The 19,976-nt window shown below is 35.7% G+C and overlaps 1 protein-coding gene across 1 annotated transcript; it reads left to right on the top strand.

Moving 5' to 3' along the window:
- Window positions 1–14,654: 14,654 nt before the first annotated feature.
- Window positions 14,655–16,160, top strand: LOC126977996 (forkhead box protein D5-like). The gene has a single exon (XM_050826731.1). It carries the CDS (start codon window positions 14,684–14,686, stop codon window positions 15,569–15,571), a length of 888 nt encoding a protein of 295 aa, XP_050682688.1. The 5' UTR covers window positions 14,655–14,683; the 3' UTR covers window positions 15,572–16,160.
- The last annotated feature ends 3,816 nt before the right edge of the window (window positions 16,161–19,976 follow it).

The following is a 19,976-nucleotide window of genomic DNA, read 5'->3' as shown; positions in this document are numbered from 1 at the left end:
GGTACTGTGTTCGTGTCTCTCGGGCTCATATTACGTAAGATTTTTAGCAAACAAGTACAAAGCGAGAATCATAGTAAAAAAATAATGATGATGCGACAGCGTATTTGTTGAAATATATAGGTAAATGTAAGTCCGAAAGTACTAAAATAAAATTAACGTAATATTATTTTGAATATTATGCCACGCGGGATTTTTGTATATATGTACTTTAGAGAAGTTAGATAAATCCAAGAGGGCCGCCGCACAAAATTATGGTTTCATCAATATGGATATCGTGTCCGAGGTTCTCGAGGGTGCAGAGAATGATTGTGTGATCATTTTTGAAATCCAAGATGGCCGCCGCACAAAATTATGATTTCAGCAATATGGATATCTGCTCCATGGTTGTACAGAACGAGTTTTGGATATTTTATGAAATCCGAGATGTTCGCCCCGTAAAACAGCAATATGATCACAGAATATGATCACAGAATCGTTCTCGGCACCCTCGAGAACCTCGGACACAATATCCATATTGCTGAAATCATAATTTTGCGCGGCGGCCATCTTGGATTCCAAAAATGATCCCAAAATCGTTCTCTGCACCCTCGAGAACCTCGGACACGATATCCAAATTGCTGAAATCATAATTATGAGCGGCGGCCATCTTTGAATTCAAAAATTATCACAGAATCGTTCTCGGCACCATCGAGAACCTCGGACACGATATCCATATTGCTGAAATCATAATTAAGTGCGGCGGCCATCTTGGATTTCAAAAATGATCACACAATCGTTCTCTGCACCCTCGAGAACCTCGGACACGATATCCATATTGCTGAAATCATAATTTTGTGCGGCGGCCATCTTGGATTTCAAAAATGATTCCAAATTCGTTCTCTGCACCCTCGAGAACCTTGGATACGATACCCATATTGTTGAAATCATAATTTTGTGCGGCGGCCATCTTGGATTTCAAAAATGATCCCAAATTCGTTCTCTGCACCCTCGAGAACCTCGGATACGATACCCATATTGTTGAAATCATAATTTTGTGCGGCGGCCATCTTGGATTTCAAAAATGATCCCAAATTATTCTCTGCACCTTCGAGAATCTCGGATACGATATCCATAATGTTGAAATCATAATTTTGCACGTAATATAACATTTCTCTCATACGTCGATAAAAAGATTTACTTCAAAAATGCATAAAAAATATTATCACAGTAATTCCGTACTCTAGCACAACTGTAAGTTTTAAGAAATATTACGCGGTCCTTCTGGGTCGGCGGTCGTTGACCCGCATCGCTCGGTTCGTTCTCAGCCATGCCCGACGCCCATGTCCATGCGTACCTATCGAATCTAACGTTCGCGCAATTTTTACCTAAAGTGTTGGGAAAACCTCGCTTTAATACTTCATGATCCTCAATTTGGTGAGCAGAGATTATGTGACCAATCGACATCAAGCACCCATGCTTCTTTCCATTAAATATCTTTATTTGTTATTTACACTTTTCCTTATTTTAACTTAATTCAAATTATTTTCTAGTTTTGAGTGTTGTTTTCTAATAAGAGCGTGTTTTTTAGTTTTTATTTATTTAATTAGCATAACAATAAAAATCTTCTATTTTTGAAACTAAAAACACTGGTAGCTTCTTGCTACCCATAACGACAAAAACTCGGGCCCTTCTGAACAGTATTAAAAAAAATACTAGGTATATAAAAAATCACTGAAGCAGTCGCAACGTAGTTTGCGTTTTTTAGCGTTTTAGGTACCTAGAAAAGAACTCAATATTAAAAGTTTAAATACTTATACCTGCACTCGTACAATAGTTTTTTTTTAATGAAAATAAGGGATGAGACGAACAGGACGTTCAGGTGATGGTAATTGATACGCCCTGCCTATTACAATGCAGTGCCGCTCAGGATTCTTGAAAAACCCCAAAAATTCTGAGCAGCACTGCAACTGCGCTTGCCACCTTAAGACAAAAGATGTTAAGTCTCATTTGCCCAGTAATTTCACTAGCTACGGCGCCATTCAGACCGAAACACAGTAATTCTTACTCATTACTGCTTCACGGCAGAAAGAGGCGTCGTTGTAGTCCCCATAATCTAGCCGGCATCCTGTGCAAAGGAGCCTCCCACTTAACTAAAAACTTGAAAGCTTAACCTTGTCAATAACTTACTGATGATCAATTTAGGGTTAATTTAATAGCCCAAACATATGGTCGGATTTGGTACGGGAAGTACGTGTCGAATTCGCTTACTCCTACAAATTATAACCCTAGTCACTAAGTACTTTCAAAATATTTTTTTCGCTGTTTTGGATTTTACTATAAAATGTAACTTTAGTAACACGTGGGTTAGTAATAAAACATAAATCTTCTTTCTATATTCTACGTAATTGCTGATACATATTACAGATTAGTTCTATGAAATATTATCTTAGAAAATATTGAGCATTAGGCTTAAATACTATTCCACCTTTTCGGCCAACAGTGTAACAATGAGAACTAATATATGACTAAGATCTCCTTGCTATACACACACGTACAAGTAGGTACTATAATACCGTAAAATACAGCCTGCTGACAGACAAACGGTGGAGTCTAATAAGGCTCGCGTTGATTGTACTTCGGGTACAGAACCTTATCATCGATTCCATCATAATAACCCAAACACATGATCGGATTTGGTCCGGCTCTGCCATCGAACCGGGTACCGGACCATATTCGATTGCATTGTACATCGCTCAAAATTATTATTATTATTACCGTCTGGACCCTACGGCGCAGGACCAATGGATGAGAAGCACCCATCGGACCGTCCGATGGTCCGGCTGCACCAAATCCGATCATATGTTTAGGTTTTAAGCGTTCTTTTTCCTCTTAAATTTAATATTAGATCTTTGTAATTAATTATAAATAGAATACCTATGAAAATACCAATTAAGTAAAAACCGTTATTTTGACATTAAAACATACAGTTCGATTAGATTTTATAAAGTACATTAAATAAATAATAATTTTAATAAAAAAAATATGTGTGTGTACCAGTAAGAAGTGAAACCTCTTTATGACATAATTTTTCTTTTACTAGATAAGGCTTTAACAGTCCGTATTAAGTAAAAGCTATTTTATTGAGACGTTAAAATACTTTACGTCACAATATTGACATATTTTGATAAAATTCAAGATGGCGAGTAACCGAAAATCGTGACGGCATTGCTATAAAATTTCTTTCATACGTCTTAAAAGAAATTTCACTTCAATAAGAATTCAGAAGTATTTTTAACAGAAATTATCAACATTTATTTATTAATTTTATTAATAAAATATTTATTACATTATATACCTAGGTTTTCCTCATCTTTATAATATCATCATATCAGCCTGAAGACGCTCACTATTACACAAAGGCCTCCCCTAAAAAGATCTCCACGACCATCGGTCCTGCACTGCCCTCATCCAACCAATCCCGGCGATTTGACCAGATCATGGTCTATCTTGCGGGGGTCTGTCAACACTGCGTCTTCCGGTACGTGATTGCCGGTGTCGGTGACTTTGGTTCGTCTTCGGATCTCCTCGTTTCTGATTCGATCTAGCATAGAAACTCTATAGGCATAATATCTACATACCTACAAATTTAAATATAGGTACATAATATTTTACCTACAGTTTATAATAAATCAGATTTTCTACTATTTTTTGCCGACTTCAAAAAAGGAGGAGGTTCTCAGTTCGTCGGTGTTTTTTTTATGTCTGTTACTTCAGAATTTTCGACTGGGTGAACCGATATTGATAATTCCTTTTTTATTTGAAAGCTGGTGCTTCCTGTGTGGTCCATGGCAATTCGGTCCAGATCTGACATTGTTATCCATGAGAAAAGCAAAAATATCTTTAATTTTAACTTATTTGACTCCAAAAATATAAAAATCGTAACTAGAGTTAGATTAATTAATTCGAGTGTATAATAATATATCAAAAATTATGTTATTAGTACTGTATAATATAATTCAAAACTAAAACTTTAAGATTATGGTAGCCAAAATAGTTACAACCTAGTAGGTAAGTATATACTTATTTGTAAATTAATAATAAATTAGTTTTAGCTGCCATCTAGTGAACCACACTATAAGCAGTTGCTGCAACTAATATTACACGTTCCAATTTTGTACTGATACCAATGATATTCGCTAGATGGCAGCTAAAACATAAACGCGTTATTCCGTTATACACTAGGTGGCGCTATAATAAATTAGATAATATAGTGCAGAGATGAGAGCAATACTCCAACTGTGGCTGAACTTAATCCCTATAGAGATTAAGACATATTATCTTAAAGCCGGCTTTGCTATCCAGGTTTTTTTTCGAAACGGGAGGGCAAACAAATCTGGTGATAGTATGAGATCACCGCTGCCCCTTACTCCTTTCAGGCATCACAATAGCGATGCCTGAAAGGGATAAAGTGTCGATTAAACGTAGGTACATAATATGAATTCGAAAACCCAAAAAAAAAATAGATTGGTATTTGGCAGACGAGGATCCAACTGGGGGGACTCCGTAGTACGTGGTGAGAGTCAAGACGCTTCTAAAATGTAACGTCAGTGACTATTAAATACTAAGAAAAACACCCACTATTCAAAACAATAAGAAAAAAAACATTTAATTTATTTAAAGATCTTTTAATGTAATTTCCTGATGTTTCTCGTTTTCTCTAAAAAAAATAAAAACAACTTTTAGAATTACTTTTTCAACTCCTGTCCAGTAAGCATTATCATTTGTAAAAGCTTTCTGAGCTTGAGATGTTGGTATAAATAATTAAAATGTAACATTGAGTTAAATTGCAGTGTGACAATCATGTAAAAAGTATTTTATTTAGATAATATTTAAATCAATGAAATTACGAATAACAAAGCCTAGTTAAAACTATATACATACTTAAAAATATACATTACTAACCTAGGAAACATACGAAATGGAATTAAACAGGAAAAAAACCTAGACTGCCATCAATATTATTAAAACATGAATTTTCTGACTTCACACTCCGCTATTTCTTCTCCTAGAACCTCTTCAGTCATGAGGGCTGGCTGTGGCTTGCTGGATTCGTGTCTACCACGGCGAAACGGAACAGTTGTACGAATCGAGGCCCTCCCTTGGATCTCTTGGATTGGATAGTAAGCATCTCCTTCCTTACAAAGCATGTCTCTTTCCTTAGATGATTTATGCTGTGACAGCTGTGAAAACGTCGAAAAAGAATTAACCTCTATTTTGAGCAATTCACGCACACTAATTATACAAAATTCATACAAATCGCAAGTGTATGACGTAGCTTGTCATTGTTGATCTGTAAATTATCTGAATGATCTTTGATTTGATTTGATTTCACCTGCTGATAAATCTACAGAGGTAATTTGTCCAGTTCATATGAACGCTCTAAGACACGATTTCTATCCCGACCTCTTGTGTCTACCTAAAGCGTAATGTATTCGGTGGTGGAACCAAATTTCGTAGATTACAATTTTTGAAATAAGTTATAACAAATAACTATATCATTTTTAATCGACTTTAAAAAAGGAGGAGGTTCTCAATTCGTCGGTATTTTTTTTATTTTTGTTACCTCAAAACTTTCGACTGGGTGAACCGATTTTGATAATTCTTTTTTTATTTGAAAGCTGGTGCTTCCCGTGTGGTTTCCCGTGTGTCCCATTGTATTTGGTCCAGCTTTGACGGTGGAATCAATGAGAAAACCATAAAAGTCTTAAATTTGCTATACATACGTTTCGCAAAGTGATAAGTTTAAGAATAACTCAATATCCCGCTAACCGATTTCGATGATTCTTTTTTTATTGGAAATGATATACTTCAAAGATAGTTTGGTGAGTTTGGTTAGGTTCTGATCTTTTTTCTTTTTTTATTTGAAAGCTGGTGCTTCCCGTGTGGTTTCCCGTGTGTCCCATTGTATTTGGTCCAGCTTTGACGGTGGAATCAATGAGAAAACCATAAAAGTCTTAAATTTGCTATACATACGTTTCGCAAAGTGATAAGTTTAAGAATAACTCAATATCCCGCTAACCGATTTCGATGATTCTTTTTTTATTGGAAATGATATACTTCAAAGATAGTTTGGTGAGAGTTTGGTTAGGTTCTGATTACGGAATCCATGACAAAGTAACGGAACTCTTCAATTCTTAGGGGCAAATTAACGAAACTCGTCCGAATCTTTTTATGCTATCCGGATATTTAAATCATCTACCAACACATGTGTCACAAATTGTCGTAGTCGACTATGATGATCAATGGGACGCCTTAACGACTTACAGTAAGGGTGCGATCTGTGACAGAAATTTTAGCTGTCTGTAGTCAAATAGAAGCAAATTGAAATTAAAGCACTTACATTCATTGCTGCATTGAAAAATTTAGTATATCTACACATATTTAGACTAATTGTTAGTGTACTTCAAATTCACTAAAAATCATAAAATATTTTTTTTAACAAAAAAACAACTGGCTTCAAAAACACTATTCCAAAACAATAGATATAATGTGCACTAAAAAATCAAATCAATCAAATTATTTAATCCAATTCTAGTTACGATTATTGTAATTTTTGGAGTCAGTGTCAACCAAGATAGGTTTGTAACTACATACATAGTTATAGGTGAGATGTGCTTGAGTCGTGAGTACGCGAGAGGCGAGAGCGGGTCGCGGCGGAAACCGATTCCAACAATAACAATAATCGTAACTAGAAGTAGATTGTATAAAAATACGCAATTATTTTTGTACTTTTTAGTGCATATTTTATCTATTGTTTTGGGATAGTGCTATTGAAGTCGGTTGTTTTCTTGTTAAAATTTTTGTGTTGGTTAGTTTGATTTAGAAGCCTGATTAATTTTATGTTAAATTAAATCTTAATACCTGCAAAAGCTTCTGTGATAAAGGGCTGGGTAGCCGGAAAGGCCGGCAACGTAAGTTTATTTTTTACGGCATGGAACCCTAAAATCTATATTTAAAAACATTTTTCTTTGATTAATTTAGGGATTAAAACCCGTGTAATTTTTACATTTTTATTATTATTTTCGTTAAACCGACTTATCGAGGCCTTTCCAGATCACGTTTTCAGGAGGACTACGTCTGGTGACGTGATCTGGTCGGATTAACCGCAAGAGTCACTATTACATAAATTGAATGACCTCTTGAAAGTGCCTTTCCCACTTCCCGATGTGCAGTGTATTCTTTATTGACACTCATGACAGTGACAGTGATTATAAGTCACATTTATTTCCTACGTTTATGTCAGACTACATGCCACATCTGCACAATATATTATAATCTATTTGGGTTTGGTACAAGACTATCTCGAGAGTTTGTTTATAAACTTCCGCCTGTTTTCTCCAAGCCAAGTTTTGATAATCCCACAAAGACTAGATTATCCTCCGCCTTGCTTATCTGCAGCACAGAAATGTTTGCGATCGGATTCCAACTTCTTTGACGGATTACTTCGCGTCTGTACCGCGCGGTTTGTTGATTCGAGCACTGGACGAAACTTTTATTATTTTGTTCGGCTTGATAGCTTTTGTGGCATTCAATTGCTTTCACGTTTTCCTCAAATATAGGTATAAGTAATATAATAATCTTTAAAAAAACCGTAACAAAGTAACTGAACATAGAATATTTTTTAATTGCGTTTGAAGAACACACAGCAAATATTCAGTTACACACACACACACTCTTTTATGAAAATAAAACCTATATAGATTACATCATCACACTATTTTAATTTATATTCGACGGCAAAAAGAGATTTATAGATAACAAGCTTTTACCCGCAACTTCGTCCGCGTGGAATTGAGACAATTTCAATTCAATTGGACAATAAATTTTATTTTTTTGAATACTTTGCAAATAATACACATAAAAACTGCTGCGGCTAACTATAAATTGCTTATTTTAATAAATTTTTATAAACTATTTTATTTTGTTTTTCCATCCTTTTAATACAAAGTCTGGTGGCATCTTTGATAATGACGAACTTCCAACAAACTTCCACCCCCTATTTCAACCCCTCTAAACCTCTTATTCAAGATAAAAGTTAGCTTATGTCCTTATCCAAGTTCTAGTCTATTTCTGTACTAAATTTCATCAAAATCGTTTCAGTGGCTTAGACGAGATTGCGTAACATACAAACTTACATTCATTTATAATATTAGTAGGGTTATTAAAATTTGTCATTTGCAATTTTTGCATACAACAAAATCTTTCGAGTTGTCCGTTATATGTATTATATAGCGTAACGCTATAACAGCGACATTAAATGAACAAACGGGAGAACTACTTAACCGTAATGTAATCTAAAAATTAGAGTTAATAATTGTTTTTTTTTTCAAACAAAACTTTTATACATATGGCCGCTATCCCAAGAAATCGCCAAAATAGCGCATAAGGGACTACGCACACTTATTCAGCTCTTTTAAGCTTTTGTCCATAGAAAACAACAATTTTGTATGGAGAAGTGTACGCGTCGATTCAGCTTTCCGCGTACATTGTGCTTTCGCGGCAAACCAGCATAAAATGAGGATAAATGTGTTTTTATTATGCGAATGCTGTAGAGAGCGTTCGGCGCTGTTCCGCCGCGTACAGCGCTGTTCGTCGTGGAAAGCGGGGGAACAGATCTTTACAGGGATGGTTCGCGACTCCTTGTCGACAAGTTGCGACCTGTATTGTTCCTGCATTGATTTGACGTAATCATTATGCACGCAAAGATTAAAGTGTGCAGACGTGATTTAAAGTTATTATTCTGATTCTTACGACGCCGTACGCGGCTGATAGAAGCCGAGCTGTATAAGTGTGACCAAAATCATTTCTTGACTGTTTATTTAAAGCTTAACATCTACAGAATATGAGAAGAAATTTCATTTTTATCTTTAAATTTCCAATTTTTATAGACAGTGCGAAAGAAAATAACCAAAATACTCCTAACTTTTACAGTTAGGGGTATTTTGCATAGGGAGCCATGCTAATCATTCAATCTAGATAGAAATTGTACGAAACTTTATTAATTGTACACCAATACTATTTAACATGATATAGTTTTATAAAGAAAATTGTATTATGTTTGCTATAAATTAAAAATGCTTCTAATTCTGAATTAAAACTATGGCAATCTTGTGCGAGAGAGGTAACCTAGCACTGCTCGATTCCTCCAGGCCGTCGGCTCGGTCCCCAGCCTTAAAAAACAAAATATTAATCACCCTCACGTGGGTGCTACTTTACTACGATTTGAACTGCTACGGCGCCGTGTAGGACAAGACGTAGGCACAGTATAAATAATTTCTACTGTGATGTAGGTGTCCTACGAAAACGGGCGGCTAGTATATCCTTTTTTTTGTTTGAAAATAAGGGATGAGACGAACAGGACGTTCAGCTGATACGCCCTGTCCATTTCAATGCAATGCCGCTCAGGATTCTTGAAAAACCCCAAGAATTCTCAGCGGCACTACAATTATTGCGCTCTTCACGTTGAGTAAAAGCTAGTATTATATATTATCACATTACTAACACAAAAATAAAAATTATCAGATCAATTAATCCAAATGATTTGAGTTTTCTTTAGTGTTAATTCCGCCAATATTTGTCTTTAAACAATTCGACACGTGTTTCGCCTCTACACGAAGCATCCTCAGGAGGTGTTGTCTCGCCAAAATCTACGAACACGTGTCGAAACTCAAATCATTTGGATAATTATGGATTTTCGCATAGTAACACCTACTTCAATATTTTTTTTTATTATCAGTTTTATAATCAATTTAATAAAACAGTAAAATTTTAAACTATCAGTAAACGTCTTTAGACACGTTGGGCACTTCTTGTATGAGAAGAAGCACTTAACACGCGTGACCCCCACGCCAAAGTCTCTCAAAATCTGGTGATATAATGATGAGCTACTTAACCGTTATAATAAATAAATAAATTCAAAATAAAAATACAAAATCAACATAAATAAATCAATTTTCAATAATATCATTTCAGAACAAAATAAATAAACAATCTGTATCCCTCACTTCTCGGATTAATTTATTAAATTTGTAATCATAATTTATGAACAGACCGGGACTCGAAGCCGCGACTTCGTTCGAGTTCTTCTAGTTGGTTCAGTTGGAAAAGCGCTCCGAAGGAACCCTAAGGGTCGCGGGTTTTTTACAAATTTAATTTAACATACAAGAAACTAGTGGTAGGCTCCTTTGCACAGGATGCCGGCTAGATTGTGGGTACCACAACGGCGCCTATTTCTGCCTTGAAGCAATAATGTGTAAACATTATTGTGTTTCAGTCGGAAGGGCGCCGTAGCTAGTGAAATTACTGAGTAAATGAGACTTAACATCTTATTTCTCAATTTTATGTCTCAAGGTGACGAGCGCAATTGTAGTGCCGCTCAGAATTTTTGGGGTTTTTCAAGAATCATGTGCGGCACTGCATTGTCATAGGTAGGGCGTATCAATTACCATCAAATGTAAGACTTTCTTAATAGTTCCGCTTATTGTTGCCGCATTAAACTAGGCTTCTGTTTGCGGCTTATTCGATTAAGCCGTTTTAAGTAGGTACGTTTAGAAATAACCTAGTATTTGTAAGAATAAAAATCTGAAAAAAGCTGAAAAGTGTCACACAGATTGAAATTATTTAAAATAAATATTAATCTTTGGTTAAGATCAATGAGAAATTTGTATGGAAAAATATAGGGGAAATTGTACCTTGGCACTATGTGTACCTAGGACATAAGGCTGGTTTGAAAAACTCCCGCGATGTAAAATTCTATTTTCTAGTATATTCATGTACAGAATATACTAGAAAATAGAATTTTACTTTTTTTGAAGAAACTACTGACAATTTAAATTCAAAGTAGTCACATTTAAACACTTGTAAGTATGAAATATACATATTTGATATTTTGGTTGAGAATACTCAAATAATTGAGCTTTCAAAATATGCAAAAATCGTTTGAGTATAGTTCGTCAAATAACAATAAAAATAGATATCTAAAAAACTGTCCTAGGTACAACAGGTTTTCTTACCTACCGCAAAACTTTCATAAGTGCTTATATTAAGTCTATCAAATTCAACTTAGTAGTTAGTGCAATTCAAATTCAAATATTTTTATTCAAATTAGGATTCATAATCACTTATTGAACCTCAAAAACTAGCAACCATTCAAAAAAGACTGCCTCAGATCTGAGAAGAATGGGCGCAGGAATCTCAGCGGACTTTTTTTTATATAAAAATTACTTTACAATGTGATGTTGTACAATAAACATTTATAATTAAAGAGCCTGAGGGTGTTCGATTCATTCCTAGTCTGTGGTGTCATTAAGAAAATCGTTTATGCTATAGTAACCTTTCCCACACAAACGTTTTATAACAATTTTTTTAAATTTCGTAACATATTTGTTTTGTACATTTTCTGGGATCATATTGTTGAGGCATATACATCGCCCAACAAAAGACTTACTAACTCGACCCAACCGAGTAGTAGGCATAACAAGTTTATGTTTGTTCCTCGTGTTAACATTATTAATAGATAGAGCCGTGGACTCTCAACACATTTGATTCTAGCCCACCACGTATCAATGTGTTTTCGGTTTTCCAACGAACTGCCACAGGATTTGCTAAAAGATGTTTCCTCTAAAAATCACTGTGCCCATGAAATGTATTTAATATAAGTTTATTTAATATTTAATTTATTATTTTAACTTTCCAATGCCGTGTTAATTTACAAATACGAAATAAGTTTAATGCTGTACAATAGGTTTAATAGTAGTTTTAGGTTAATACTGTAAATTTAGTTTTATTGTAAGTTAGTATTATAGTTATTAGTGTTAGTATTATCTTTGCACGAGAGCTGCTGCCGACAAACTACTTACGTAGTTTGGCAGACTGTACTCATGAAATTTGTAAAGGCTACTGCAATAAATGTATTAAAAAAATCATATGAAGGTATGTTTATTCGACGTTTTAAAAGGCCGGCAACGCTCTTATTATTCCTCTGGTGTTACAAGTGATCACCTACCATCAAGAAAAGCTTATTGGACTTTATTTGTTGATTAAATCCACCAGTGAAAACTACATCAATACAATATTAAAGTTTATTCTAAATGCATTATCTGTTAAGGCAGATAAATAAATATTGACTCACTTTTACACAAATTATGTTTTTTTTAATTAAAAATAAGGGACGACACGAGATATGCCCTACCCTTTCCAATGCAGTGCCGCTCAGGATTTTTGGGAAACCCAAAAATTCAGAGTGGCACTACATTGAGACGTAATATGTTAAGTCTAATTTGACAGGTAGTTTCACTAGCTACGGCGCCCTTCAGACCGTAACACAGTAATGTTTACACATTACTGCTTCACGGCAGAAATAGGCGCCGTTGTGGTACCCGTAATCTAGCCGGCTTCCTGTGCAAAGGAGCCTCCCACTGGTAAATGTTGCCCCAAACTAGGCATAGCTTGTACTATGGGTACAATACAACGATATATTTAATACGATATACTTACTTAAAAATACATAAATACATATAAACATCCATGACTCTGAAAAAAACATTCATATTTATCATATAAATGTTTGCATCTACCCGGGATTCGAACCCGGGACCTCTAGCTCATTAGGCAGGGTCACTAACCACTGGCCTATTAAGATCGTCAGATTAGATACATCATGCGATTATTATGAAATTTACAAATCATTTAAATGGCATAATCAAGTGAAGTATACATTAAATAAACATACCTATTAACTTATTACCAAAAAAAAAAAATAACACAATGAAATAGTAATCGGAAGAGCTTAAAGTGCCTTATTAACAGACTGTGGCCGAAATGTGCAATTCGCTCTTAACGATCTTTAGTGTGGTAAGCGATATTAGCCACGCATTTAAATAACATAAAATAGAAGACTAAAGACAAAAAAAAATATATTATCATGTATACCTAAAAGTTATTACTGAAAAATCCACCTTTTAACATAACCTTCCTTATTAGTGAAATTACTGGGCAAATGAGACTTAATACAATATTATGTCTCAAGGTGACAAGCGCACATAAAGTTACGCTGAGAATGTTTGGGTTTTTCAAGAATAAGAGCAGGGCGTATCAATTACCATCAGCTAAACGTCCGGCTCGTCACGTCCCTTATTTTTTTTATTAAAATATTGTTTCTGTATGATATCTAATGCCTTACAAACAATTGTCTAAAATACTATCTTGACTCATTGCATCTGCAGTCCCCCAGAAAACGAGATCTAGAAAGGTTTTGAAACGTCGGGTTAGCAAAAATATTAATAAAAATGTAACTTTAACGCATAAATCTAATGTAAAAACACAGTTAAAATACACTACACAATATTATAATTAATCTAATTAAATAATACTTTAAGACAAGTTTTAATTCTAGTTGCTTAAGACAGAGCTTCAAATTTAGTTATGAATCATATTAATATAACTAAAGCCAAGAAACAATAGAATACGAACAAGCCTGCTCGACTTAACCGCGGTACGAAAGATCGTGAAATTCGAACGGTAAACAATTACAAAATTCCTTCATTACAGTACAATTCCTACAACCGGCAACATACAAATAGCTGGGAGCCTCCAATTTAAATAACAGCCTCGCAAAGCTGAAAAACAACCCGACCGAAGTTGAGAATAAATTAGCAACCCCTCCCCCCCCTCGGCGTGCGATACTCAATGTGTACATTGTGCAAAATATTATTTGCCTTGCCAGACAATAATAGGATCTACTGCTCCGCCCTGACATTTCAGCTTTGTACAACTCCGCCCACCGGAGCCCACGCTGCCATTGGCTAATCGCGTCATGCATCTCTTTCCCTAACGTGTTTTGTCCCTTTCCCGCGTGTAGCTTTTCCTTTAACGCCTGAGGGGTAAATGTTTTGGTAGGAAACACACACGAGGGTTTTCTAGAGTCGCGTATTGTTGGAGCGATTCGTTGAGTGAATATTTTTTGAGCTTTTATTTGATACCTGTGTAAGAATTTCTCTTTATGAGATTTTTTCAATAGACTCCTTTAGCGCTTAAAGGATCTTTTTACGTTTCGTAAACGCCCTGAGATATTTTAATATTATTCGAATACAACGCTCAGTTTTATTTATATATTGATAAGCAATCATGTTGATACAAAGCTATTTATTAGATCAACTTTGATTTAACTGCTTAATAATTATAATGTAAAAATGCTAAGTTATGCTTATTGTAGACAATATCTGTCTAGATTTAGAATAAAATGATTAGGTTTATACATATAATATGTTAACTAATATGAAAAAAAACGAACATAAAAAAAAATTTACTTTAAACTTTATTTTGTCTTACACTTCAGTAGTATTGTAACATTTTAACTAACAAAAGTACAGAGAAAAGTTGAGCGACCTCGCGATAAGCAAATAAAATAGAATCAATACTCGCTAATAACAATTATTAGTCAACGGCCTGAAATTCATGCACAAAGCCCGACCCGCAGCAATAATAACGACAATTGTTGTGTTTACTGAAACGTAAACGTGTGGTGTGGGGGCCAGGGGGCGGAGTCTCCGCAGGCGGGAGTCGGGGCCGCGCGGAGCTCCGGGAGCCGTCGGCTGCAGTCTCGGCCGCGACGCGCGCTGCACTACTCCTGTGCTGCCATGACAGCATGGAAGACTGTGAGCTCACTCAGTACCGTGACATGATCATCGAAGGGGAGCTTCCTTTGGACCTGCGGCCACCTCCCAGGCTCTACATCCCGCACTACTTGCGTGACGACCGTGAGGACTATCACCACGATGACACCTACGTGTCTGTCGACGAAGACACACCCGACCACCCACCGCAGTCCAGCGACTCTGAGCGCTACGACGCCTGCAGCCCGGACAAACCCAGCTCGCCAAAGAAACCGAAGCAGAAGTCCTCATCGCAGCTCATCAAACCCCCGTACTCGTACATCGCGCTGATCACCATGGCCATATTACAATCGCCGCACAAAAAGCTTACGCTCAGTGGTATATGTGAGTTTATCATGACGAGATTTCCGTATTACCGCGAGAAGTTCCCCGCGTGGCAGAACTCAATTCGGCACAATTTAAGTTTGAACGATTGTTTTATAAAAATACCCCGTGAGCCGGGGAATCCGGGGAAAGGGAACTATTGGACTTTGGACCCGTTGGCGGAGGATATGTTTGATAATGGAAGTTTTTTGCGCCGTCGTAAAAGGTACAAGCGGCCCGCACCGTCGCTGCAACACGCGCACGCGGTCGTCGCCATGCTGGCCAGAGAAGCCTACGCACCACTTCTGCCTCTTCCCTGTTACCTACCTCCCACCCCGCTGCTGTCACTACCACGTCCACCGCCGACGACGCTACGACCTGTGCCTTTACCGCCCCGACTCGCTGAAACCACAGAAACTCGAACTAAGAGATCTCGGAACGGTTTCTCTATTGAATCCATTATTGGATCACAGGACAGTGACGTGGTCGAACCTCGCCGGAGTGCGTTTTCGCCGCTACATTCAGGGAACAGTCCGCCAGACGACTGGGGAAGGTGAATTTATGAAGCCGGGTACGTTGCGAATTACTTTTAAAACGGCCGGCGGTATGTGAATACGTTTTGAACTTTATTGCTTGTCATAATGCAAGAACCAAGTGTAATGTGACCACAGTCCCTAGTTACCAGCTCTTTGTATTTTTGCAAGATCCTCATCGATGTAAATTGTTTCTCTATGGCATGCTTATTATAATTATTACCAGCTTATGCAAAGACAATTGTCACAAACGTCCTTAAATGTAAGTTATTTAAATCGCGACTTGAGACAAAATTAATTTATTAATGTACAATATATTTGTTCAAAATTTTCACAAAATTAACTTTCATAGTTAATTATTTTTCAAAATAAATTGGCAATAAAAATATTTCAAACGTAACCTATTCTTGATGATTATTTTTCATGCCGAAATTGATTTCTTGTAACATTACTATTGCTTGTATTAAATTATGAATTATGAAAGTCGCGATTACTATATCTAGTCACTTTGTACAAATTAGTAAATACTGTAAATATATTAGATATAATATTATATAGATTAACTACGTAGTATTAGATTATGTCGCCGCCATAACTTGTAAATTATATTAGGTCTAAGCTGTATTTATCAATAAAATAATGTAAAAGCATAAAATATAAGCTAATACAATATTATATTTATTTTTATTCAACATAAATTGCGTTCCCGTCATTATTTTATAAAAAAGGAAAACATACTAAATCGAAAATTAGAAATAGTATATTTTTATTTATAATGTCTCCATTTCTTTAATGTCCAATGTTACATTTTGTTTTTATCTTGATAGGTTGCATTATATTAGTTAGTCTAATCACATCAATGAGTTTATTAAATTTGAGTAAGTTACAAGACGAGCAGACAATATAGGTAATACGTATCTTCATTGGACCCAAACTTCTGAGTGGCTTCGGATTGCGGTCGTCACTTTCAGACATAAGTCTCACCAGCTCAGTAAATTCTACGCCGCTCTTCAAACCAAAACACAATAATGCTGCACATTACAAATAGACGAAGACTTAAAACGTCCCACTGGGACAAATATCTAAAACAGCGTCAGAACAGAGAGAGCGGTATAATTATAGTTTAGTAAAACTACATCGATATATTTGTCCAAAGTGTTTGAGGCCTTGGTACATTTTATACGAAGTTTAGATGATTTTTTCCGACTGAGGCTTTCTGTACCTTGCCTCCCACTGGCTATTTTGGAAATTATTCAATTGATAGTATACCTTATTATATGGATACCTTATTTTTGCTTAATAACTATGTTTCAAAATATGACTTAAAATTAGGTAATTTTGAACTATACATAAATAATAAAGTAATTGAAGCATGAAGCAGCTTTACACAGTTAGTTGTGTCCAAAGATCATAAAACCAGTCCTAATTAAATAATATTAATATGGAAACAGAAACAAGATGTGGAAGCTAGTAATAGGTAGTTAAAGACTGAAAAATAACTAGCCCTGTTGTTTTGCGCAATGTTAAAGTATATTGTGGAAGTCTGCTTTGTCATTTTGAAAACTAAGTATTGATAGTTTTTAATTGTTGGTAGGGTTAATAAAATGAAATTGTTAATATTCTAGTTAATGAAGTAACCACAAAAGGACATAAACCATTAATGAATACAGGCATTTAATTAAAGGGCTAATCCAAAGCCATCCAATTCACTGGCTAATTTAGCTAAATGGCTGCGATATATAGTCAGCCGCTTAGGAAAAAGGCTAGGGTGTTAATTGAACGGCTGATAAGCTGTTGGCTGTGAAATCTATAACATTTTTTTAGACAGCTTCGTGCCCTTCAAATGTTTCGATTTTGGGTAATGTTACTACATAAGTAACTACATATTATATATATTCGTGTCTGTCGCCCAAAGAGTAGGCTGATATCACGGATATTTATTTGCCATGACATATTTTTCTACTTCTACTCCCTCTTCAACTCTTTGATGCATCTTCTTTTAGTACTGTTGACTTTACTCTTTTTAAATACCCCTTTTAAAGTAAACATTTAAGACGGCCCCTCCTAGTATAAGAATACTGAGTCTCAAATAGAAAATGGAACCTAAATTAGCTTTGTCGAGATTTAGGGCTATGAATACTCTCATTTCTGGCTCGGTGAACTCCAGTATCAACTAGAATCGATTGATCGGCTGCAATATAGCTGCGGTTCAAGGTGTTGGGAATATCGTAATCATGAAGAGCTGTTTTGAACTAATTCCTACTGCTGATTCCTCCATTTAGCCACACAACACCAACATAGATATCATTCGGATTTGTGGCGTTAATCTACAGTGAACATTTCAAAGAATTCTCTGCTTTGAATTAATCTGTGGAAACAGTGTTCAGGGCGAAACGACGTGGTTACCATTAGAAAAACGTAACGTACACTAAATTAAAAGGCTTACAACGTTCCGATTTATTTAGTATTGCAACGGAATGTGGCCTAAACAATAGATGACTCAAAATATATAGCTAAAAGACTAAAAATTGCGTTAGTACTCCTTTTATAAAAATAACTAGCTGACCCGACATACTTCTGTTCCAAACCACTAGTAATTGTAGCTCCTATGATCATGAAAATATTTTCACAGAACAACATGACGTAAGCACCTATTCAAAGAAAGTTATTATTGCAATAAAAACATAACAGCTACAGAACTATTTATCGATAGCCTTGTGATATTCAGATGATTGCTTTATTAAGCAATAAGGCAAGACAGAGCGTCACTCAATACATTGTTTGCTACTTCGGCGTCACATGGAGCAAAGTTCTTACGTTTTGGAGGCTTTAAAGGACCTGACTAAATATGATAAAGAGCAGCGAAATTCAATACTTCTCCGATTGTCTCTTTCGTATTGCGTAGAGATTTACCAGAGGGAGGCTCCTTTGCACAGGATGCCTGCTAGATTATGGGTACCACAACGGCGCCCATATCTGCCGTGAAGCAGTAATGTGTAAGCATTATTGTGTTTCGGTCTGAAGGGCGCCGTAGCTAGTGAAATTACTGGGCAGATGAGACTTAACATCTTATGTCTCTAGGTGAAGAACGCAATTGTAGTGCCGCTCAGAATTATTGTGTTTTTAATAACCCTGAGCGGTACTGCATTGTAATGGGCAGGGCGTATCATATCATATCATTACCATCAACTCAACGTCCCTTATTTTCATAAAAAATACTATATATTTAAGAATTGTCTGCCAGATAATAACGGGTTTTATTTAAAGGGATTGTTCAGCTGCAAGTAAGATAAGTTTATTCCACAGCAGCATATCTTCATTATAAACTTCTTCTACTCGCATAGATATACAACTTAGGAACATTCAACTCAATTCAAAGGTCGAAAAGACATCTAGGATTAATACACAAATCAAACCTGGAAACAAAATTTTATGAACGATGCGGGACACGAACCCACGAGTGCTCTTCCAACTGAGCTAATCTTGTATGCTTTGTTCAACTCTCAGGTTGTGGCTTCATCTACAGGACCTTTTCACTTTCCATCGAGTGACTCCTATTGCCCCCTCGAAATATCGTTTATCTATAAAGAAAAGTAAATGTTTTATTTAAAATACAATGAAACATTATCATATGAAACTGCAACATTTCCAGTAAGGTGTATGGCAACACCAAATAGTCAAGATGACGAGAAATTCGCAACTAGATAATGAAATAATCACAATTTCTCTTTATTTACACAATCAACATTTGTGTTGTAAGGTAAACCTTATAACAACTTGCAATAGGGCTGGGTTACATAGTTCCATATGTATTTATTATTTTTTATGTATTAATGTACATTTAAGAATGTATATAGTATTAACTATTAACGCCAGCTAACTGTTGTAAAAGTTTGCGGAGAAATGAAGTACCAAATAAGCAGTTCAGTACAGTTACGAATAAACAAAAAAACAAACAATTTTTTTTATATTTCGTAGGTAAATCGTTTACACTTGAAATATGTTATTTTTTCTTACAGCTCGTTCGGAATGCAGATTTCCGTAGAGAAGAACGAGCAAGAAACTCTAAGGTTGCTCTTTTTTTTTTAATGAAAATAAGGGACGAGACGAGCAGCACGTTCAGCTGATGGTAATTGATACGCTCTGCCCATTACACGGTGTCGCTCAGGATTCTTGAAAAACCCCAAAAATTCTGAGCGGCACTACCACTGCGCTCGTCACCTTGAGACATAAGATGTTAAGCCTCATTTACCCAGTAATTTTAAAAGAGAATAGTATTATAGATTCTTATTTTCAATTTAATTTTACAAATCATTTCAATTACAATATATGCAATAAAATACACAATCGTCAATTACTAAATACCTTTCACGAGTAAGTTAAAAAATATGTAAATTAATATCATAAATAAAAAACATACAATGTAGGC

Source organism: Leptidea sinapis, chromosome 46 (assembly GCF_905404315.1).
Source record: "Leptidea sinapis chromosome 46, ilLepSina1.1, whole genome shotgun sequence".
NCBI classification, from domain to species: domain Eukaryota; kingdom Metazoa; phylum Arthropoda; class Insecta; order Lepidoptera; family Pieridae; genus Leptidea; species Leptidea sinapis.
Note: the sequence above shows the minus strand (reverse complement) of the source record. Positions and strands in the feature narration are given on the sequence as shown.